The following is a 25,323-nucleotide window of genomic DNA, read 5'->3' on the forward strand; positions in this document are numbered from 1 at the left end:
CCCATATACAGAGTACTGGATCCCGACAATTCGGACAGCTCTCAGATTCTTTCGTCACCAGACCTGAGGCGTAGTGTCCACCAAAGTGGAAGCTCGAAGCTGTCAGTTTATTTAAACCAGAGCGGAGAGGAGATGTCAGCTGTGTTTATAGCAACGCTTTCAACGCAAAAGGGCACACGAGCGCGGGCCGCCCGGTCGCTTGTCGTTCGACGCGGCACATAATTCTATATACAAATTAGACATCTCCTCTCCTCTCCGCTCTATCCATTTCCACCGAAGCTAAGCGGAGAGGAGATGTAAATAACTAAATCTGATCCTCTCCTCTCTGCTTTGGTGGATACCGGGTGACTGTACGAAGTACTAAGGACTGTAGAAAGCTTAGTTGCTCTTAGTTCTAAGAGCCATAAAACAAAGCGCAATGCTTTCAAATCAAATCAACATCACTTTATTTATGTAAGTCACGGAAATGATAATTATGAATGTCAAAAAAATAGTTTTCTTATTGAATCTACCGCTACTTCGTAAAAGGCTGAGCTAATGAGAAGAAGAAGCAAGAAACTCATTGCCACTCTTTTATATCAAGATTTACAAATTATATCAATTACAATATAATATGTAAAATGATGCAACAAACATACTCAAACGTCAAATAGTCAATGCCTTACACGAGTAAGTCAAAAAAGTAAATGTAAATTAATACAAAAGTTATTGAGTAGCTGCATCATCCACACACACCGTAAATAAATAAAGGTATTCTGTGAGCATTTTATAAGCGATTATAAATAATAAAATTATATATATATACACACATATATATATAATAACTTTTAAGAATCTGAAACCGAGTCTCCGGCAACAGGATCATCCTGCCACCACAAGCAGCGCCCATTCACGAGCATGACGCATGAGCTAGCCATCGCCACCCTCAACCATATTTTAGGGAAGGGGACGACCCGTCCCATGTCGCCTCCAAAACCAGTGACATTTGAGCGAGCATGAGGAAACCGCCAAAGAGACAAAAATATTTTTGCAAAACTATAATCTTTCGCAGAAACGGTCTATTGTTTTATTGAAACAAAATATTTTCGTAGGAATACCGAAAGGCAACTGCATGTCGTAAAATTATTATCAATATTCAACATTGTATTGAAAGAAGTAGGTAGAATGTACCTTATGGTATTTATTTTTTTAATCTTTAGTAGGTACCTAATTGGATTTATGTTTATAAAATTCCGCCAACAACACTTGATTGATACACAAAAGAAAGAAAAAATTTAATATTAAAGAAAATAATCGCCTGTGACGTTAGATGAACTCGCAAAGAGCACCTCTATAATATAATAGATCGCAAATATTATGCGGTTCGTGTGTTGAACGCATTACTGTCGAGGGCATATACGAAATCCTAAGCAGTGGTGCGGCAACACAGCGCGAACAATTGCCGCCCTGCAATGAGTTCCCTTTCTGAGGTTAGCAGTGAATGTACTACTTTACTATGTTTCATTACGTCAGGAAATTCACTATATTCTATACAATTGTTAAATATTATAGCTAAATCTGGCGCAATAATATCAATCAAAGACTTGACAAGTTTAACTGATATGCCCCAAAGATCATTTGTCGCCTTATTTTTAATAGATTTAAAAGCTTTTATAACATCAGAGCCAGAAACATGATCAAATTTAAAGATTTTATCACATTCAAAAATATTATCTTTCAATAGTGAAAGAGCGGAAAGTGCTTTTGAAGACAAAATATATTAGTATATATTTGGCATTAGCGGGCAGCGTCCGTTTTTGTTTAGCACACAACGGAAACATTCGTTTGTGAAATTTTTTATAGAAAAAAATTGGTTTTGTAAGAAATCATAAGATCATATTATAACGTGTCTAGTATAGTAAAGTAATATAAATTTCTCGTACAACTCTGAAATATCGGCGTCATTCACAACATGAATCTTTTTGTTTGCAATAACTAATCTTGTTTATCTAGTAACCCATATAGACCAGTGTCGATAATTTTAGAAACCAAAAAAAATAATAGTAGGATGAAACCCATTGGAAAAGGACGAGAATATAACAAAAATGAAAGGAAAAATAAATAACCGGCGATGTGAGGTCGGCTGATACTGGGGTGCACCACACCAGAGATGACAGCAATACTCCGTGTGTGGCCGGACCTGCGCCAATTTGGCTTTGCCCTCCAGGTGGCAATTGGCAATCGCTCGAGATTTCGAGACCCAGTATTCCGATACTAGGCGAGGCTTTAAGGGAAGTGTTGTCGAAGAGCGGTGATACGACAAATGGGTTTTTTTTGTGGTAAACGCGCAAACTCGAGTCGTCTGGGGATTAAATTGGACAAGGTTCAATTTACCCCATTCCACGACCTTCTCAAGAGAGGACTCGATACAAGACACAAGTTGTTCCCCCGGCGCTGGTCAACGATTTCCCGAGAGAGAGACCTGCATGGCCTGAGTATACGGCATCACCAGTGCTATCTACATAGCATTGTATGTTGGAGGTGTCCAACATATCATTGATATGCAGAAGAAACAGCGTGGGAGATAGCACACAGCCTTGGGGCACTCGAGCGTTCACAGGCTTCAGGTTCGAGCAATAAACGTCAACAAGTACTCCTCATGTGTTGGTTAAACTTTAGGTAGGTACTTTTAAATATTATGTTATTTAATGTCTAGATGCAGCCTCTTGCTGCTAGACAACCGATGAAAACAGGCCAGGTTTATCACTTTGTGCTTGAAGGCTACATCTTACACTCGAGATTTGTATGTCAACTGTCAACCTCAATTTTTTTTGACAACTGCCACATTATTTATTTTTCCTTTCATTTTTATTATTTATGATCTTGCTTTTCCAAAGTTTTATCCTACTATAACTATTTTTTTTAGCAAAAATTATTGACCCCGGTCTATAAATCTTTCAGTATGAAATTGCTTCACTTGTGAATCGAAATCAAACAAGTACACATAATTAACACCAATATATTAAACTCTATATAATATAATATATAACACTTAGTGAAAACTAGGGAGATCACAGTGCTTCTTTCTTACATGAAATCGTAAAGAGGTGTTGTACTTTGTAGCGAATGGACATACTTCACATTTGAACCTCTTTTCCTTGGAATGTTTATACTTATGTTGTACTAAATTAGTTGGTAACACTGTTGCATAATCACATTGGTCACAAGCATACCGTTTACTACCACTCTCATGAGCTTCTTCATGATACTTCAACACATACTTATTCATAGTCTGAAATGGACACTTTGTGCATTGTAACTTAACGCCTTGGGAGGCATGTCTCCGTTTATGCTTATCCATGGCCCCTTCATAAAAAGTCTTATACCTACAGCCAGGCTGCTGACAATGTAATGTAGTTGCATTCTTGTGCCTCAGCATATGTTGAGTCATACTCGCTCTGTTTTTGGCGGTGAACTCACAAAACTTACATTTCATTGAGTTATTGACATGTACAGATTGCATATGTTTCTGCAATTCATTTGAAGGTACTAATTCACCGCAGTCCTGACATTGACTCTCGGATTTTGAATAATGAGTTTCTTCAAAATGTATTCGCAGCTCTTCCCAACTATCATAATTGTTCGTACACTTTGTGCACTGAAAACCGTTTTTGTCGCCGTCTTCTTTCTTAATAATTTTCCCGTCATTTAAATGGTGTACTAAATATACATGTCTACTCAATTCAAATTCATCAGGAAATGTTTCCGTACAGTGGTCACATTTTTGATTATTTGGCAAAGTATTCTGGTGCCTTACTATAATGTGTCTTCTGTAACTTTCCTTGGCTTTGAACACCTTATTACAAAAACGGCAAGAATACGACACTTTTAAATGCACTCTCATATAATGTGGTTTTAACTGTCTCTTATCATAAAATCCTTCATTGCAAATATGACAGAATACTCTCTTAGGTTCATCGGAATGATGCAAATGGCGCGTATGTTTACTTAAACCATTTCTCGAGGCGAAAATAAGTCCACAAATGGAGCATTCAATAATTTGCTTTGTGTGTGTATGACTTAAAAACAGTTCCTTGGTATCAAATTGTCTATTACACACAAAGCAATATGACCCTTTATCATGCTTCCTTCGTACATGTCTCTTTAGACTTTCGATTTTATCATAAGACAAATTGCATATTTTGCATTTAAGTCGAAAATCTTCTTTTAGAGCATTGTGCTTTCTTCTCATGTGTAATTTTAAAAAATTTGGACTTGAAAATACTAGTGGACATTCTGTGCAAGACACTTCATCATTCTCGTCTGGAAATACATTAATTTTTTCATCTTCGACTTTTTCTTTGACATCATCATTAACTTTATGGTTTCTTTGGACATGTCTTGCGTAAGTTTCACGCTTCGAAAATATCTTTGGACAAAAGGGACATTTATACCATTGGCCTGTTTCACTTTTTATATGTCCGGAATGTTTTCTTTTAACGTGCACAATCAGGCTCCTTAATTTGTCGTATGTAAGTCCACAGTGCTCACAAACATGTTGGAAGGAATCTTCAAAAGAGCCATGCTTTCTCCTCATATGCATTCTTAGCCTGGACATACCTTTAAAAACCAATGCACAAATATCGCAAGTCCTCTCCTCAAAGTCATCTGGGGTTGAATTAGGACCATGCTTTCTTCTTATATGAGCAATTAAACTATTCTTTGTTTCATATGACATGCTGCAGTAGTCACAAATATGTTTGAAAGACTTTCTAAATACTTGGTGTTTTCTTTTTTGGTGCATTCGTAATGTTTTTGGTGACTGAAAGACTAAATGGCACACTTTACAGACATAGTTTCTTGCAATGTTTTGTTCATGGCCATAATCAATGACATATTCGTTGTTTGTTTCATTTTCGAATTTCACAGATTCACTCTTCAGAAGTTCCTCAAATGTGAGAAGTAGTGCTTCTTTGTTTTCCTGTTCTAATTTAACTTCAGGCTCGCTTTGGCTGTTTTCGCTGTATGCGGCCTCTACCATCAATCCGCTGGTGTTTGCAAACTGAAAACAATATTTAAATTTTTAGAGATATAGCATTTAGTTGTGGAGATGATGATGCGATGCATTAGGAAGACAAACAGACACATGTATTCAAACTAGCATATAATATAAATTATTGGAAGTCAAAAACTACCTAATGGAAAAGTAGTCATTTTTTAATATTTCACAATTTCGTTAGAGCATGTATAGGTGTACACATATACAGGATATCCCAAAGTTATGGGACATGAATGGAAAGTACCTTAAATATCGTAGATTTAGATTATTTTTAAAAGTTAGTAATTCTGCATTCAAAGATTTTCTAAAAATTACTTGCCTCTGGGAATCGAACCGAGTGAAATGTAAGAAAACACCCCTACTTTTATGATATGTAGATATGAGAAAGTAGTCAATTAAGTGGGTATTTTTTTGTAAATTAATTAATTCAATTCAATCAAAATATGATCCCTCTTGTCTTACGCAATTCGCCAATCTTTTAATGAGTCCGCTGCCTTTTGATTTTCTTATCATTTTATGGTGAATACTCGATATGATTTGGCACAATTCTGTTTGTAACTCACCCACATTCTCGTATCGCTTTTAAACTAAAACTATGCTTTAAAGCATTTTTATTATGAAGTGGGTACTTATTTACGAATAATCAATGCTATCTATGGAATGATAATATCTCTAATTTTCGAAGGTCGTCGTCGGCAATGAATAACTTTCTTGAAATTTGACTCAAAAATTTTACGTTGCTCCTTTCTTTTAAAATACTATGTTACTTAAGAAGAGTTATTACGTTTTGGCCATTCTTTCGATTAGAATCATAAAAGTAGGGGTGTTTTTTTTACTTTTAAGCCGGTTCGAGTCCCAGACGAGGCAAATAAATTTTAGAAAACCTTTGAATGCAGAATTACTAACTTTTAAAAATAACATAAAGTCTTATTTCAGTAAAATACGCTATCTACGATATTTAAGGTACTTTCCCTTCATGTCCCATAACTTTGGGACACCTGTATATATATTCAAATTTAAATCACTAGATGGCCCACGCTTTATAATCATTATCTCCTCGGGGATCTGGGCACAGCCACTTTTTTCAATAAGAGGACCTTTCCCCCGGTTTTTGTTACATTCTGGGACACCTGTATATCACACATGCATAAGATACTGCTGCCATCACCATATATTAATTAAAGGAGCACCCCACCCTATGATGCAGACACAAACATTTTAGTTAGCATTACAACCTCTGCCATGGGAAAACAAACAAATCAACTACTTACTACCTAAGAATAAAATAACGCTCAAGAATCAATAAGAACCCCCAATAATAAATATGTCATACTTACATCATTAAAATCCAACTCCACCTCAATATTCTCCACTTTTATATTAACTTCTGGGTCTATTGTGTCAGAAGATGGATCAAACACCATCACAGTGGGAAGTTTAACTTTCTCTTCTATATCTTTAAATGGATCTTCTTGCTTTCGTTTCTTTTTCTTCTTCTTTACTTTAATTTCATATGTCATTGGCTCTTCAGGTAGGAATGTTGTAGGGTCTTTCCGACCCTCTTTTTGCTCTGTTTTTATTGATGTAGACATTTTGACTTTGCTAAAAACAGTCAAATAATAATTTAAAATTTAACTCAAGCATTATTTGGCACATTAAATACATTGTATCTCAAATGTAGGTACATAGAAACTGCTGTCCAAACAGACACCTGTATAGATTATGACGGTATGTTCTGTAAACATGTACATATCAGGAATGCAAGAGGATGCAATAGAAGCAACCTTACCTTGCAACTCCATCACACTATTTAATCTTTAGTTAATAGAATAACATTAAATAGAAATAAATACATCTCTATTAATATGAAAAATGGGAATGTAAGTTACACTTTTACTCTGGAGCTATTGAACAGATTTTAATGAAATTTGGTACAGCGATAGACTGGAGTTTGGGAAAGGACAGCTACATTTTATCCTGGAAAAAACCATGGTTCCTGCGGGATTTGTGAAAAACTGAAAATCATGTCGATAAGCTACAACTATACCAATAGTAGGTTTAATTTGCCATAGCAAACTTCCTTGAAATAATATTTATATAATATGTTGGGAACAGGAGCGAAAACCGGAACCAGAACTGGAATAGGACATGAGATAATCTTCAATTCGAAAGTAGGACGTTACGCGGACGACGTCGTGGGCATCAGCTAGTATAAAAATAAATTTTTATATCAATCAAGGTGATATGGTAAGATATAAAAAAATCAGGAAACCAGTTTACCCTAAAAAGCCCATCCCTGAAACTTTCTACTAATTACCATACATAAACACTTCAAATTGTGCTTATGAAGAGATAATTTTTTTGTTGTTTTGTCTTTTGAGGTCTTTAAGCTCAAAAATATAATTTGAGTTGTTTTGAATCTTCGAGCTCAAATAGTAATGTTCTATGTTAATAATATTCGTCTGATAAAAGTTACGTAAAACCCTATTTAATAAATTTTTAAACCGCAATAACTTTTGAATGAATAAACCGATTTTCTCGCGCTAGGCGGCATTCAACGCAGTTTTTTGAGCCTTAAAGTATCTTGATCTAACTCGGAAAATCGAATTCCAAAAAAAAACATTTTTCGGTTTTCTTTCATCTTTTTTTTTTTATGGAATAGGAGGACAAATGAGCGTACGGGTCACCTGTTGTTAAGTGATCACCGCCGCCCATACTCTCTTGCAACACCAGAGGAATCACAGGAGCGTTGCCGGCCTTTAAGGAAGGTGTACGCGCTTTTTTTGAAGGTACCCATGTCGTATCGTCCCGGAAACACCGCACAAGGAAGTTCATTCCACAGCTTTGTAGTACGTGGAAGAAAGCTCCTTGTAAACCGCACTGTGGAGGACCGCCACACCTCCAGATGGTGGATGATATCCTAACTTGTGGCGTGTCGTGCGAAGGTGGAATTCGGCGGCAGGAATTAGGTAAAACAGCTCTTCGGAACACTCCCCGTGATAAATGCGGTAGAAGACACATAATGAAGCGACGTCTCTACGCAACGCCAAGTGATCCAGCCGTTCACAGAGTACTGGGTCCCCGACAATTCGCGCTGCTCTGCGTTGCACGCGGTCAAATGGATCGAGCTGATACTGGGGTGCGCCAGACCAGAGATGACAGCAATACTCCATGTGTGGCCGGACCTGCGCTTTGTACAGCGCTAGAATGTGGGCCGGCTTGAAGTATTGCCGTGCTCTATTAATGACGCCCAGTTTCTTTGAAGCCAATTTGGCTTTGCCCTCCAGATGGCCACGGAATTGGCAATCGCTCGAGATTTCGAGACCCAGTATTCCGATACTAGGCGAGGCTTTTAGGGAAGTGTTGTCGAAGAGCGGTGATGCGACAAATGGGGTTTTTTTAGTGGTAAACGCGCAAACTTGAGTCTTCTGGGGGTTAAATTGGACAAGGTTCAATTTACCCCATTCCGCGACCTTCTCAAGAGAGGACTCGATAGAAGACACAAGTTTCTCCCGGCACTGGTCGACGATTTCCCGAGAGAGACGTGCATGGCCCGTGTATACGGCATCACCAGTGCTGTCATCTGCATAGCAATGAATGTTAGAGGTGTCCAACATATCATTGATATGCAGAAGAAACAGCGTAGGAGATAGCACACAGCCTTGGGGCACTCCAACATTCACGGGCTTCGGGTTCGAGCAATGTCCGTCGACAACGACCTGTATGCGACCTTTTTGGATCGGATGGACAAGGGCTGACTTCCATGAGTGCACGCCTTTGGAATAAGAGTGCCGGAATAAACGCGTTAGCACCGGCGTAAACTCAGGGGCACACGTTCTAAGCACGATTGGAGAAATGCCATCCGGCCCGCTCGACTTCCTGACGTCCAACGAAAACAGAGCTCGCCTAACAGTTTTCTGTCTGAACTGTACTTCAGGCATAGAGCTCTGACACCGCGGTATGGTCGGCGGTGTTTTTCCGTTGGCGTCAAGAGTCGAGTTGGAGGCGAAAAGAGCGCACAGGAGATCGGCTTTCTCTTTTGCCGTATGGGCAAGGGTGTCATTCCTCATGTGCAACGGCGGCATGGACGGCTGGCTGAAGTTACCAAGAGAAGCTTTCGACAACGACCAGAACTTGCGTGTTCCGGTCGGGTAACTGGAAAGCTGCTAGCCGATTTTGACGACGTGTTTTGACTTTGCACGGGCGATTTGCCGCTTAAAAAATCTGGAAGCACGGTTGTATTTCCTCTTTAGAACTATGCAGTTCGGATCCTTTGTGCCCAGCGCCGCAACCCAAGTTCGATACGCCTGTTTTTTGCAGTCAGATGCTGCTTTAACTGACGCATCGAACCAGGGCTGTGATCTGCCACCGATCGGTACTACAGAGCTTGGTATAAAAATATCCATGCCCTGTAGTATCACATCGGCTACTGCAACGGCGCAGGCACTAGGATCATCCGAAGGGAAACAAACCCTGCTCCAAGGGTAGGATGCAAAAAAGGAACGCATCCTATCCCAATCTGCTGACTTGTAGTGCCAAACGCGGCGGGTCGCTGGTGGTCTGCGACGTGGGCGTCGTATAGGCACTACACTCCTGACCAGGCAATGGTCGGACGTTCCGAGAGGGGCGTCGACAATGACCTGGTAACCATCGGGATGTGTAGTCAGCAGAAGATCTAATAAGGACGGCATGTGGCTATCCACATCCGGGAGCCGCGTTGGCGACTCAACCAATTGGGACAGATCGTACGCCAATGCAAAATTATGCACAGATCGCCCTGCGTAGACTGTGGTACGTGATCCAAGCCATTCGGCATTGTGCCCGTTGAAATCACCCAAGACTACGATTTCAGCGGAGGGGATCTGTGCAAGCACGTCGTCAATTGCCGCTTGAACGCAGCCCATGAGATGATCGGTTTCTGCGTTACCACTATGGGACCTGTAGACACACGCATAGATGCGGACGCGGTCCTCTAAATCTACGCGGAGCCAGAGAGTGGACAGGTCCCTACCCTCAAAATTGCCGAGACGGCGACAGCAGATATCCTCCCTAACGTACACACATACCCCGGCATGAGGCAAAAAATTGTGCTCAATTTTGTACCCGGGGTACGTTAAATATGACGTATCGCTAGGTCGAGATATCTGCGTCTCCGTAAGGAAACACAAGGCCGGCTTCGCCGTCTCAAGGTGGTGGTGGACGGCGTTTAAGTTGGAGTGAATTCCCCTGATATTGCAAAAGTCCACGTTGAGTGTGGAGCGGGGTGCCGTGGTGTTACTGCCTCGTTTGTCCTTGGTCATGCGGTACTGTGCCCTCCCCAGAATACGAAGGGCAGCCCGAGCTAGAGTGCTCGGGGAGGGATTCTCCGACTCTGGTAGAGCCGGTACCCTCCTGGGGTACTATCTCTTTAGGGACCGCTTTCATAATCTTTGTTGGGGATGGGGGGGGAATGGCCTCCGGTCCTCGACACTAACCTATGCGAAACATAGCGGCACTAGGCCGCTACTTCACGCCGGTATTATGTGCGAGTGTGGTAATTAACCCGGACGAGTCTGGCCCGATTGTGCTGACGTCAAAAGACGGCTGCGTGACTCTCCCACTTCTAAAAATCAACAATAACTGAGGAAGGAATCAACCTATGATGACCGGTTTGCTGGCGAGCGACGTGGTTTTTGATTCTACACGAGTCGAATTATTTAAAGACAATTAATATTGGCGGTATTTACAAAAAGTGGTTTTTGATGTTAAGAGCTGATCATATTTTGGAATCGAACGGTTAAGAGCCGTTTAAAAGTTATTTCAAAAAACCACATATCAAAATTTATTCTTATTTTTTTTGAGATTTCTTAAAATTTACCTGTCGGAATTGTCTCAAAGTTTGGTTTAAAAGTTAAGCTGTAAAGTTGGTAAGCTGTTATAAGAGGTTTACATACATCCATACACACAACACACATACATTAGAACTGTTGAATTGAACAAAATCAATTAAATCCAGTCTCTCCAAAAAGTTCACTTCTCAATAGAGACCTCGGTCGGTGCTGTGACATAATACGTTTTTCCTTTTTATCAGCATTCATTCACATAAACTATGTAGTATATTATTATCATTTTGACACTCAGCTCCCAGCGACAGTATTGCATCTTGGAGGTTAGAGACTCTATCTTGTAGCTCTAGGGTCAAATTTGGACAGTTCCATGAGGTCAGATGGCATCCAAATTTACTTTCCTTTCCTCCTTACTTTCATGCAGTGCTTTGTTGGTATGTTTACATCTGTCCTAGAGAAATTCTCTTATTATAATTGCCTTGTAACAAGTTTAATAAGTAATGATGAGTACCTTCCTTATATTCAGTATACATTTTTGTCATAATATATATTTTTGGTCATTGTGTTGACCTATGTGCAATCTAAGGTATTTTCTAAAATCTTTTTGTATGGTAGCCTATTTTCTCCAAGTTTTTACAGCAGACAGAGTAAATATTATATGCAGTGATTTAGCAGCACTAGCTCTTATTCTCCATTTCTTTAGCCATCAGTGAACATCTAGGATGTGTTCAGAGACATTTTTGGGTCTTTGTGGCTTGCTATCATCAAAAAATGTGCATACAACTTCCTTAAAGGCCGGCAACACTCATGTGATTCCTCTGGTGTTGCAAGAGAATGTGGGCAGCTGTGATCAGTTAACACCGGGTGACCTGTACACTCATTTGTTCTCCTATTCCACAAAATAAGTATCAACAGCAGAAGTTGCTGGTTGCACATTGACTGTCTGTAAAGTTTACAAACAGTGCATATAAGACTGTGTGGAGTTTCTCCAACTTATTTGACAAAGGCATTGTACTGTGCACACTTTGTCATATGCTAGAAAATCTGGTAAACAGTATTTTTGGTCTGTATAATATTACTTACAGTTGCACATATGCTATACATTTGTTCAGCTGCTAAGTAGCACATTTTGAAGCATCTTAGATCAAACTGGTACTAGCAGCAGTATGAATTACCATGGTCTTCCATATAAAATAATATATAATATATATGGAAGACATTCCAAAATCTCAGAAATTTCTAAGAATCACAAAAAATGTAGAGGACCTCTTTTGTTTTTATATGAGATAACAGCCCAAAGCTATGTTATGGTTAATTTTTTCTGTGGTTGCTCAAGTTGAATGTGTGGAACATAGGCTACAAACAGACTGGCTTTTGATTACCCATTCACCAATGAGAGTAGCTTGTAATCCTAGTGTCAGTTTTCCACAGAAATTATATGTATATAATAATTGTGAGTTGTAACGGATTCCAAATAAGTAAGTCTGGATGGTGTAATAAGAGATTGGCGTCAGATCCTCCCACAAAGCTTATATCGAAACAACAAAGCGTTGTTTTTGAGTTTGTGCCCAGCTTTCGACTGCTTTATAGGTATATTGTCGATAATAAGGATTTAAGATTTAATATTACGATTATCGACCCTCTAACGTAGATAACCATAAAATAATAAAAGCATACTCACAAGGTTAAACCGCATGATATTGTGCAATACACGTCACTTCATTTTTATTAATATTATTTCATATTCAAGTTGGTACTCACCTATTAGCATAATATAATTCTTGATGTCGGTGTAGACATTAGAAATAGTAAGAATGTGTTTTTGTAAACCATGGATATGGAATTAAAAAGATTGCGGATTTTATCTTATCAACATATAGACAAAATACAATACAACTGGGCACTTGCCACTTCGGAAAAATTTTGTTTTGCTGCTTTTGCATATTATCGCAAGTTGACAATTTCAAATTGATCGGAAAAATCATAAAATGACAGTGAATTATAATTATTGAAGAATTTTGACAATTAAAGCAAAGATTAGATTGATAGTGGCTTCTTAATATGGAACAAAGAGGATGTAACGACTCTTCAATTTTGTTTTTTTTTAGAATTTACTTAGATTAAAAATATTACGTTATAATAATTGTAGGCTACTGGCACAGAACAGAAAAAACTAGTAGAAGTGGCATCATGTCATTTTACTGTGAAAACTGATGTCGCCAAACTCACACATTTATGTATTAAATATGTAATACACACATTTCCGGCTTTATGATAGGCCTAAATTGACAATCACGAAAAGACATAAATCAAATTTATTTACAGCAATTTCGAACTTCATACAATAACGCTAATCTCATATTCTTAAAGTGATTATGACAACCTCAAAACTTTTTCTTAAATTGCGAAAAATCTTAATATATATAAATTACGTGACACGTTGTTTGCCCGCGATGGACTCCTAAAGTAATGAACGGATTTTAATGGAGAATACTTCATAGAGTGCAGTTTAGTGCAGGTCCAACTTGAGAGATAGAATAGTTTTTATTTAGATTTTGGGCCCATAATTATTTTTATTTTAAATATTTGTTCTGTATGGACATATTTTCTATGATAGAATCTATTGACGCACGGCTTGACAGTTCTACTATGAAACAATTTAATAAAAAGAACAGGGGCACATATAGAACTTATACATTCGATAATTTTTTGTGCACGTCACTATTGACAATAAAGAACAGTAATTTGATCCTTCAATGTAATAAAGTATTAATAATCTTGTTAGACTTATGATATTTTATATGATGTACATTTTATGCTGCAATGAAGGCAAACATTCCCAGAATTCATGGTTTTCGATCTACTTTTTACAATTCTATGACGTAATTTCTCTACTCCATGATGTGATGATGTTTTTCTTCTTCTTCACCTCGACTCAACCTTATCGGCGAAACCTCAATTTATGCCAATTATTAAAATTTAATTAAAAAGAATTGTTCGTCTATATTTAAAAATTAAGTCTTATTTAGTTTAACTGGAATTTTACACATACTTGTTAAATTATAATTAGCTATAGGTACCAAAGAGACAATTAAAACAATTAATTTGAATTCATCCTATTCTCTCTTGTACACAATTACCACAACCATATTATAACATTTTGCGTACTTACACCCTTATCGCTTGATACATGGAAATGAGCAATACATGAATACAATTTCTAAAGATAAAATTTATTTCGATAAATTATATCGATATGTACATGCATTCTAACATAAGTTACATCGATTAAACGTAAAGGTAAATGAATCATACGTCGTAATATTGTTGTTGATTTTTAATTGTACACAACACATTAAATATATAAATTGTATTTAAATCGGAAAATTATGATTACCGATGATAATTTATCCCTTCGTTGGACTTATTTTTATTGCGGCTATGATTTCTACAGTCAAAAATAGCACAATAAAGCATTTTTGTGGGTATGTTCCGATATGCACTGCGACCACTGTACAGTCACTTCAGTGTGACCTCAATTTAGTATGCTGTGAAGCCGTTCCATTATAGTTAGTTATACTGGTTACTATTTAAAACTGTAGGTATTGTTAATAAAACGTTAGGCACTCGAGTGGTTTTGACTGATCACGTGATCAAAGTTCTGCGAGTACCTCACCTCGAAAACGCCAGTGCTCACAGTAGAATATGGCGACGATTTATGATGTCATATATTTCCCTAGGGTACTGCGGCAATATACATGCAGTCCATAACGGAACAAATTTTTCTACAGTGATAGCACTGTGCAGTGCTCGCAGTGCATATCGGAAAATATTAGGAGTTTGATAATAACATAGCAGATACAGTTATATAGTATATTTGATAAAAATAGCACATTAATAATAGAAAAATAAAGCGTTCAGCCTCAGCTGACACAACAGATATAAAGGTAGTTTTTGTTTTTCTTTTGACATAGAAAAACCAGGAGTCACTCTAAAAATCCAAACACACGTCATGATTCATACCAGCCAGTCAATGAACAATTGTACTTCTTTGCTCTAACACTCCTCCTCAATTGTTTCTATCAGACTTCCTATCAAGATTCAGATTCTTGTAATCCTTTCACTCACTCACTCACGGACAATCCTCAATGCACTCCCATCTCACTTCTGCAAAACTCATGCTTTCCTCTAATTACTGCCTTTGTCAAAACATCAGCAACCATTTGCTGTGTCTCCAAATACCTCAGCGTGATTGCTCCATTTTCTATAGTTTCTCGAATGAAGTGATAGCGCACATCAACATGTTTAGTCTGCTGATGGTGCACTGGGTTTCGTGCAATAGCCATAGCAAACTGGCTGTCTGTATGAATCACAATGGGTGGCTCTTTATCTGTGATTTCTTTTAAAAATCTTCGGAGGTATATGGCCTCTTTCGCAGCCTCGGATAAGCTTATGTATTCAGCTTCTGCTGTCGATAGTGCTATACTCCTCTGTTTGGAGCTTTGCCATGAAATGGCTCCATTAGCCATCTTGAACACGTCTCATTAGCTCATCTTGAATCGAGCCTTGTACCGAGTTTTATTCCCGGCCTCCTTTTTGACTTTAAATAACCATTTACAGTCAACAACATTTCTCGATTGGTCAGGTTTCAGAAGAACCCAGGTCTCATTTTCCTTTAATGCATCAAGCTCCTCCTGTATCGCATCTCTCCACTGTGCAGCATCATTTCTCGATAGTGCCTCGATAGTCAGCGGATCATCTTTTTGTGATTTGGCTTGATAATTGAAAAAACCTGGCCTCTGAACCTGCCTCCACTCTCTACTGTCGGTTCAGTTTGTGTCTCTTTCTCATCTCCTGGCTTCTCTTCGAACGACATCCACTCTTCATCCTCTTCTTCTGCTACTTCTGTACTCGAGTCAATATGATCTCTATCATTTGACAGAAGGTTCTCTTCATTTATTTGTTCTGACTGAGTAGGTTCATTTTCTTGAGGGATTTCATTGTGCTGTTGATCTTCTGTATCTAGTTCAAATGTTGCCTTTTCCTTGTTCGCTTCAGGATCAGCAGTCTTCTGATACATTTGGTTCTCGAAAAATACCACGTCTTGAGCTCTGTGAAGTTGATCTTTTGAAGGATCTTTTGAAGGTACCAACTCTAAGAGCTCTCTAGCCCTTGGAGCCTTGTTGCGTACAAATGGTTTTCTTATTTGCTTACCCATCAGACAGGCTACACATTCTAATTTACAATAAGAAGTATTTTTAAAACTCACCCAAATCGCCAGTTTGTCTCTTAATAAAGTTAGGTTACGTACTCCTAGGTATGCCATCTTTTTATGCCATAGCTCCATTTCATTGTTTGTAGTAGCAGCTAGAGCAGTTGCCTGTAAACATTGTCTAATTTTATAGACACCTCTGTGAAGCACTCCTGTCACACGTGGATTACCTTTAATTGAACACTCACCTGCATTATAAATCTTACAACCATTTTTAGAAAAAACGACAACCTTATCCTTATTTACAATGCAACTCACACTTAACAAGTTAGAAGCAAGATCTGGTACATACATGACAGTCTTGATAATGACGTCAAGCGCAGCATTCTCTACATCACCAAAACCTTCTCCATATACTTTACCACCATTTGCACAGCATACTTCTACCTTCTTGTCAATCTTTACAAAATCGCATCATGCAGTCCTTTCTATAGCTCATGTGCTGACGCTCCAGAATCTAGAATCCATTCATCGAGATGAGATTTCTCTTGATTCCCAGTGCTCAGTGCCGTCGCCGTCGCCATATGACTGGACTTCGACTGCCGAGGATTATGTGGACAATCACAGGCTTTATGCGGCATAATTTAAATTTATCGCAAATAAAGCACTTCACCGTCTTCTTTTGCTCATTCCTCTGAAAAAACTTGTTATGATATTCATCGTCGTCATCTGGCTGCGTGTAGACTGCGATGACCATGCGCGAATCTACGCATGCCTGTACAGGTCGCATAGTGGTAACGCAGAGACTGACCGACTCCTCGAACACGTCCAAATGGCTACAGATTCCGTTTTGGAGCAGATCGCCACTGCAGAGATCGTGTTTCTTGGCGATTTTAACGCCCACCACGCCCAATGGCTAGGCTCACGTACCACCGATCATGCAGGGAGATCTGTTGACGACTTCGCCTTAGCATATGGTCTGACGCAACTGGTTATTGCGCCAACGCGAATCCCAGGTGTGCAAGATCATATACCTTCACTATTGGACCTTCTGTTGACCTCACATCCGGACGGCTACCTAGTTTCCGTTGACCCTCCTCTGGGATCGTCGGACCACTGCCTGATCCGGAGCACCCTGCTGATCACGCGCCTAACACGGCCCCGATTCTTAGGCTGTCGCCGCGTGTGGCACTATATAGGTCAGCAAAGTGAGACGAGATGCGGTGCTTTTTTGCATCTTACCCGTGGAGGAAGATCTGTTTTTCGCTGGGAGATCCAGATGCCGCTGCTGACGCTGTTGCTAATTTGGTACTGCAAGGTATGGAACTCTTCATTCCATCCTCCTCTGTGCCTATCGGTGGCAGGTCCAAACCATGGTTTGACCGCTCCTGCAAATGGCCTCTCGCCGGAAGCAGGAGTGCTATCAGGCTTGGGTCAATGCGGTGGTATCTAAGGATGTGAATTCCAGCGAACTTAAAAAACACTTCAATCATGCCTCCAGGTCCTTCAAAAGAGTTATTGCTGACGTAAAGTCGAAGCACATTGACAGAATTGGCGAGAGACTTGCACGCCTTCCCTCGGGAACTCGTGCGTTCTGGTCGCTCGCCAAGGCTGTCCAAGAAAACTTCGGCCAGTCAGTCATTCCGCCACTCCACGGGGATGATGAGTCGCTGGCCCATGACGCGAAAGAGAAAGCTGATCTCCTGGGCTCCCTCTTCGCGTCCAACTCGACTCTGGATGACCAAGGTGCACCACCACCGCATATTCCGCGGTGCGAGTCATACATGCCGGAGGAAAAAATCCGGCATGGCGCCGTGCTTCGCACTTCTTCGGCGCTTCTCACCTTGGACATTCACAAATCGAGCGGGCCCGATGGCATTCCGCCGATAGTGCTGCGGACATGTGCTCCTGAACTGGCGCCGGTCCTAACCCGTCTTTTCCGGCTCTCCTACTCATCAGGCGTAGTCCCGAAATTATGGAAGGCGGCTTTAGTGCACCCGATCCCTAAGAAAGGTGTACGCTCAGATCCGTCCAACTACCACCCCATTGCCATTACCTCCATTTTCTTCAAAGTAATGGAGTCGATCATCAACCGCCAGCTCTTGGGATACCTAGAGGGGCACCAGCTGATCAGCGACTGTCAGTACGGTTCCCGTCAGGGTCGCTCAGTAGTTGCTGTTTCCACTTAATTTCTGTATCGCTGGAAGATCTGAACCGGCCGCACTCATAGAAGCCGTCATATCTCTGTGTGTACTCTGTGTAGGAAGCTCGTAGGTATTACTGTTCTTCTCTTTATTTGCCATCACGGCTCACATATACTTACGCACACTCTAGCGCTTTTACTGCATCTGCACTCTTTAAGGAACGTCCTGGGCCCATAACCTATTAGGAATTTGATAATAACATAGCAGATACAGTTATATAGTATATTTGATAAAAATAGCACATTAATAATAGAAAAACAGAGCGTTCAGCATCAGCTGACACAACAGATATAAAGGTAGTTTTTGTTTTTCTTTTGACATAGAAAAACCAGCAGTCACTCTAAAATCCAAACATACGTCATGATTCATACCAGCCAGTCAATGAACAATTGTACTTCTTTGCTCTAACAGAATATACTTAGCCTATATTTTTTTAAACACTTTTTTTTCTTCACTTGACATCAAATGACTGGTCTCACTTGAGCGTCGAGTAGGTACATTTGTAGTTTGTACACACTACACAATAGTGGCGACAGGGTAACGCCCACATGCTACCTACTTCCACTAGTTTTTTCTGTTCCGTGGCTACTGGTAACATCGTTATGATGGACACGTGATTTTAATCAGTCGCATAAAGTCGAATGTAAAGAGTAAATGACAATTTTAATCACAGTGATTAGTGACAACTGACAGTGTACTAGTTACTTTAATTAGGTACTTGATTTAGGAAATATTGATAAAGTCAAAGATTTATCAAATTAATTGATTTGGTAGGTAGGTGTGTAGTGTGCACTGTTAAGAATTAATAAGTAATTAATACTATTGATTCAAAGTTTTGAACGGAATATGATGAACAATTATTATTAGAATCCTTGTTTAAAATGTTTCGAACTCTCCTCAAAGTTAAAGAATTATCAAAGTGCTATAAAAGTTTTTACAGAAGCAGGTATATTCATACTACATCAGGTAAGAAATAAAGGCTATTTTTATATAACAACTCTATAGATTTCTATATTTGCCATATACTAATACCAGATAGGTTAAACCATATCTCATACTAAGTAGAATTTTAACATATTCGCTTAAAATTCTAATATTTTTCTTCTAAATAATAAATATTAATCATATTACTGTTTTTAGCCCAAAGACATGGAGAGTTTGAATGGCAGGATGCTAAATCTGAAGATGAAGTGTAAGTAGTTTATTTCATAATAAGTGGTGAGAAAAACTTTAGTGTCATATATTATTTTTTTCAGGTCTTGAGTAGTATATTATGCCTGCTAGAATTTCAGCTACAGCAGTATCTTTCTAATAAAAAGGTGTAATCTGTTAATGTTTCAAGTTCAACATCTACTGAATCTATTTTTATGTACTTATTTATAATAATATAATTATTAAGAAAAGCTGTTTTCTTATTTGGCTATTGTTATTATGTATTTTACGATCTACCCTTTCAAAATATTATTTTCTTTTTAGGGTCAATGTAGTTTATATAGATAAGGATGGTAAAAAACATAATGTAAGAGGGAAAATTGGGGACAATGTATTATATCTAGCACACAGATATGGCATTGAAATGGAAGGTATCTTGACAATTTAATTTACAATTTCCATATTTAAATGAATGTAAGTTAATTCTTATACTAGTTGTAATGCCATAAAATTTTGTGAAGTGAAATGCTAAAATGTTAAGTTTATTTTGAAGAACAATGAATGTACCCTAAGGGCTAAATTTCACCGGGACACCTAGGTGGTACCAGTCCCGTCACCATCTAGTGGTGGTTTACCAACGCTGGAATCATGACATGTACCAAACATATACCATGTGAGTAACTTCTATACAGCTGTACATATTTTGTTGGATAGAGACTTAGCCCTTAAGGTTCACCTATTGTTCTTCAAAACAAATTTAACATAATATTAGCATTAAAAATTAAATGTTTAGCTTGTAATTTGTTACATACTTTAAATTGTTTTAAGGTGCATGTGAAGCTTCACTGGCATGTACAACATGTCATGTTTATGTTCATCACAACTACTTTGATAAGTTGCCACAGTCAGAAGAAAAGGAGGATGATTTACTTGACATGGCGCCATTTTTGAAAGAAAATTCTAGACTAGGTATATTACTCACAGTACAGTACAGTAATTATTACTCATATTAAAATTATTAAAAGTACTTTTTTATGGAATAGGAGGACATATGAGTGTATGGGTCACCTGGTGTTAAGTGATCACCAGCCCCCACATTATCTTGCAATACCAGTGGAATCACAAGAGCGTTGCCGGCCTTTAAGGAAGGTGTACACATAGGTTTATCTATATATATAAAAATGAATTGCTGTTCGTTAGTCTCGCTAAAACTCGAGAAGGGCTGGACCGATTTGGCAAAATTTGGTCTTAAATTAATTGTGAAAGTCCAGAGAAGGTTTAAAAGGTGAATAAATATGAAAGTGCTGGGAATTAAATAAAACCAAAAAATCTTGATTTTCCTTTGATGTGTCCATATATAATTCCTATGAGAGAATTTATTGACGCACAGTTTGACAGTTCTGCTGTGAAACAATTTCATTACGACAGCATATTTTACGAAGTAATTCTTGATGTTTTGATATATTATTGGCGAATTCATAAAAAAATATTATTTTCTTTATTATATACAGAACAACATCTGTCGGGTCAGATGGTTTAATTATAAAATTGTAGTGATGAGAATACAAAAACATGTCTTACTAATTTTGTGTGTGAAAGTAGTAGAGGGTAACATGCCTCAATATACTAGATAGATATAAATAATAGTGTATAATATAATAGAGTACCAGTACACAAGCCAGCAAAACCTATACAACTTGGAGGATGTCATTCTCACTTCTACTCCATCCAAATATTGTTTCCTCTTGCTACTGATTTGACTCACCATAAGAAATATAATTATAACAATAGCAGTACACCCTACAATATACTTTTATAAACTTTCTCAACTTGTATTTGAATATCTCTTATTAGATCTCTTTGTAGATCCCTTTAAATCAGATGGGTCTCAACATAACATTCCTGTCAACAATCAACAGATTAGCAGAAGGGGTTTCCCTATAGATCAACTCACAAAGCCACACCAAAAAATGCAGAGCCATACATCAACTACCCTTTCATTATTTATGACTTGATGAATTTATTGATAAAACATTCCTCAAAAAATATTTAAAGGACAGCCATGTGATTCTCATTTTAACAGTAGCTTTTTTTTATTTTTTAGGTTGTCAAATCACTCTTACAAAAGATTTGGATGGTGTAGAACTACAATTGCCGAAAGCAACTAGGAACTTTTATGTTGATGGGCACAAACCAAAGCCTCACTAATCTTAGTTTGACTGATATGTATGAAGCTGAAGGATGTGATTTATTCTTCTAGTTGAATAGCTATAATCAAGCAGCTAATCATAGCATGGTGTTGGTAACTAAAATAAATATATCAGCTACAGCTGTTTGTACACAAATGAAACAAAGCTGATACCTAATAAAACTGTTTACACAGAGAAATTGAAAAAAAATCTACTTTGGATAGATTTTGTATAAAAGAACCAACAGATAATGTTCTGCTTGAATCAACCAGGCACCTAATATGTGAAGTGGCAATAACTTGGATGTGCTTTTTAATGCTCTTCACAATTATTATAAAATGCTTTTTAGGCAAATGATGACATATTGTAAATATATTTTAGATGTAGATATTAGATTTACTATGTATTAAACTGCAGTATATGCTTTCAACATAAAACTGTTTTATTTTAATATTTAAAACTTTTTTCATATAAATATAAAACTTACGAAATGGTCTATTATTATGAATCACATAGAATCTTAAACCTGTCATTAAATGCTGAAAAATATTTGTTGTGTATTAAAATTTTGCCATTATGTTTTCACAAACAGATATACATATATACTATATATTTATAATGTTGTGGTAATGGAAACACAAGTCAATCATTCAACATTTTAATGTAAAGCCACAGTCTTACAACTAAGCAAGAAAAACAGATAGAGTGACCACACATGGACAGTCATACTTCTACGTTCTAACCATAGATATAACCAGACAGTAGTAACTCATTACATATTTAAATTTTTAAAAGTATTCTATTTCTAGAGTGACTATGTTGATGTTTTTTTAAAGATTGCTTATAAATAGTTTTATAGCAACACTGATCACAATACAGCAAATTGTTATGTGGAACATGTTTTAAACTGTGGCTATTCAAAGCAGACTTGGCTGAACAAATATACTCACAGTCTGGAAAGTCACATTTATATGGTTTGAAATTTGTGTGTATTCTTTCATGTACTTTCAAATTTGGTGAATAGTGTGTGCTATAATCACAATATGAACACTTTAACTCCCTTTTTGATAAATGAGTATTCTGATGTTGTTTGTAATGGGATCTCTTGGATGTCTGATAACCACATAAAGTGCAAATGTGTGGCTTTTTGTACAGTCTGTGTTCATTCTGTTGATGAATAAGCAATTCATTTAAATCTCGAAATGAAGCTTTACAGTGAAGACAGCTGATGATATCACTGTTTAATGTTGAATGAGATGAAGAATGAGTATTTAGATCTCCAAAGGTTTTAAACTGTTTCTGACACACATAGCATTTAATCCTCTTCTTCCATTTATTAGCCTTAATTGACATTCTTAAATTTACCACATTCTCTAAATGCTTGTTTTTAATGTGACATCTTAATGTTTGAATCGTTAAATATTTTAAATCACAGAATTTACATATGTATCTTCCATTATGGTCAATTTCTTTGTACCAGTTTTCTTCTATAATATTATCCTCTGGGTATTCAGCTAGTACTTCAAACTTCTGAATAGCCTATAAAAATATATTTACAATTATTATGATTGACCTGAGAGTTGAACAAAGCATACAAGAGTTTATGAATATGTCACTCAAATTGGTTAGCTCAGTTGGAAGAGCACTCACATGGAATGTGGTAGGTTGTGGGTTAGAGTACTGCATCATTCATAAAATTTTGTTCATAAATTTTATTTGTGTATTAATCCAAGAAGTGACGGTTATCACTTTAAAAACATAACAAATTGTTTATATTTGCAAGTGTGACATCTAATATGCAAATATTGGGGTTGAGCAGTTTATCAACTGTAAAAATCCTATAGATGAAGCCACAACCTGAGAGTTGAACAAAGCATAACAAGATTTTATGTATAGATTACTCGGACTGTTAGCTTAGTCGGAATGGCTTCATGGGTTGAAGCCATTGTTCATAAAATTCTGTTTTTAAATTTTATAATATTAAATTTAATATTTTTGTGTATTATGATTACACTAAATTGAAACCATCATTAAGAGAAGGTGTAACAAGAATACTGACAGCATATCCATCTTGTATAGCTAGGCTGTTCTGTTGACCTAGTAGCCCTATTGAGGCACATAGATAGTACTTTGTACATTCTCCGCGCCTCTGCGTCCCACTGGCCAAGTGTGACGCCACATAATACCTTTGTATCAAATTTAATATGTGCCTATGAACCTGCTTTTCATGCCATTAAATAAATAAATGCAAGCTGATGCTACAATTTTTTCTGTTGTAAAAAACGCTTAACTAAATTCATGTTAATTCATATGACCTGAATCTTGATCTTTTTTTATATTTACTTAAAAGTAGAGAGATAGGTTACCTATGAAGTTCAGTATGGAATTGTGGAGAACCAATATAAATTTAAAGGACAGCCGGACAAGTTTTAAAAATCAAGCATTAATTTAGAACGTACATACTTGACATTATACATACCTTTTTATTGATTTCGTATTCTATGTTATGAACAACACTTACAGTATTCATAACACAATCTCTTAGAGGATCTTCGTCTAATGAATCAAAATATTCTATTTTTATTTCATTCTCTTCTATTTCCATGATATATATATAAAGGATAGGTACTAATATTTAATAAGTATAGGTATCTAATGACAATGTGGGTACCTATTAAGCAATTTTATTTAGGGAAACAATATTGAATATTTGTGACAAAATGCAACCGCAGTCCGCAATCCTTCTTTTTTTTTAATTTATTTATCGCTTGGAGATTTGACGCAAGTCCTTTAAGCCACACATTTTTTTTTAATATAAAAATATGATTTAAATTCTAATATCCAAATATTTTTAGTTTCTCTATAGTAATACAAATAAAATTATATATAGGTTTATAGATAATTGAGTTTTGCAATAAGTTCAACACATTTAATCAAAAATTACATGGCTTGGATTGCTATAGATAAATATTGCTGTTAAATCTGTCATTTCACAGGTTAAAGGTAACGATGTATTAAATAATTTTTTTAATTATTTGATACTTTTCAGTTTTTCAAGTCGGTTTTTTTAAACGTAGTTTTTATTTATTTTTTACTCTTTAGTGTCAATCAAGCTGAATGAAAACTTCGAAAAAAGACGTACCCAAAAAATTATATCATCGAGGTAAACATTTTCATAAAATGAAAACCACTGGGCCAAACTATGTAAATTTTTTATGGGACCAAATTCTGCATCGAAAATTACGTAAATCGGATCATAAATCTCAGAGTAATCGGTATATATACATAAAAAAATACTGATCGAATTGATAACCTCCTCCTTTTTGAAGTCTGTAAAAAAATTCGACCATCCATATCGACATTTCAATATCGAACTATCGATATATCGTCCAAAAAAAGATTAGTAATAAATATCGATATTTCATCAACAGTCCTAGTGAGAACTCTTATTTATTACAAAATAGTCATACATGAACACTTGGAGATTTTCAGAAAATATCTGAGCAATTTGAAACAAATGGTTTAAAATTATTGTTTCAATTGACTTATTTCTGCCGGAAGGACTAACATTACTTCCGTCAAAAATTGTTTTTCAAGTAAAACTTCTTTAGGCGTGACTTGGGGGTAACTCAGAATATTTTTCAATAATCCAAATTCTTTTTTTTATGTATTTATAAATGTATAGTTTACATGAAGCGATTGT

At 37.1% G+C, this 25,323-nt stretch overlaps 2 protein-coding genes and 1 long non-coding RNA gene across 5 annotated transcripts; 1 reads left to right on the top strand and 2 right to left on the bottom strand.

Moving 5' to 3' along the window:
- Positions 1-2,982: 2,982 nt before the first annotated feature.
- Positions 2,983-12,811, bottom strand: LOC126972696 (zinc finger protein 26-like). 2 transcript variants are annotated; one of them, XM_050819598.1, is made up of 3 exons: positions 12,625-12,811; positions 6,376-6,640; positions 2,983-5,041 (listed from the first exon to the last, which is right to left on the bottom strand). In XM_050819598.1, exons 2-3 carry the CDS (start codon positions 6,628-6,630, stop codon positions 3,032-3,034), a joined length of 2,265 nt encoding a protein of 754 aa, XP_050675555.1. In that variant the 5' UTR covers positions 6,631-6,640; positions 12,625-12,811; the 3' UTR covers positions 2,983-3,031. The 2 variants fall into 2 exon arrangements, with proteins under 2 accessions (XP_050675555.1, XP_050675564.1); XM_050819607.1 differs by lacking the exon at positions 12,625-12,811 and adding an exon at positions 10,995-11,950.
- A 5,999-nt stretch (positions 12,812-18,810) lies between these two features.
- Positions 18,811-22,057, top strand: LOC126972940 (adrenodoxin-like protein 1, mitochondrial). Of its 2 annotated transcripts, XR_007731231.1 has the most exons (6): positions 18,811-19,245; positions 19,420-19,471; positions 19,756-19,862; positions 20,260-20,400; positions 21,536-21,729; positions 21,787-22,057. XR_007731231.1 is itself a non-coding variant. In XM_050820040.1 (5 exons), the coding sequence occupies exons 1-5, from the start codon at positions 19,161-19,163 to the stop codon at positions 21,637-21,639; spliced, it is 489 nt and encodes a 162-aa protein (XP_050675997.1). In that variant the 5' UTR covers positions 18,811-19,160; the 3' UTR covers positions 21,640-22,057. The 2 variants fall into 2 exon arrangements, 1 of the variants encoding a protein (XP_050675997.1); XM_050820040.1 differs by having other exon boundaries at positions 21,536-22,057.
- Positions 22,058-22,264: 207 nt separating this feature from the next.
- Positions 22,265-24,498, bottom strand: LOC126972978 (uncharacterized). The gene is made up of 2 exons (XR_007731242.1): positions 24,100-24,498; positions 22,265-23,159 (listed from the first exon to the last, which is right to left on the bottom strand). It is a non-coding gene; the product is annotated as an uncharacterized LOC126972978 (long non-coding RNA).
- Between the last annotated feature and the right edge of the window lie 825 nt (positions 24,499-25,323).

Source organism: Leptidea sinapis, chromosome 2 (assembly GCF_905404315.1).
Source record: "Leptidea sinapis chromosome 2, ilLepSina1.1, whole genome shotgun sequence".
Taxonomy (NCBI): Eukaryota; Metazoa; Arthropoda; class Insecta; order Lepidoptera; family Pieridae; genus Leptidea; species Leptidea sinapis.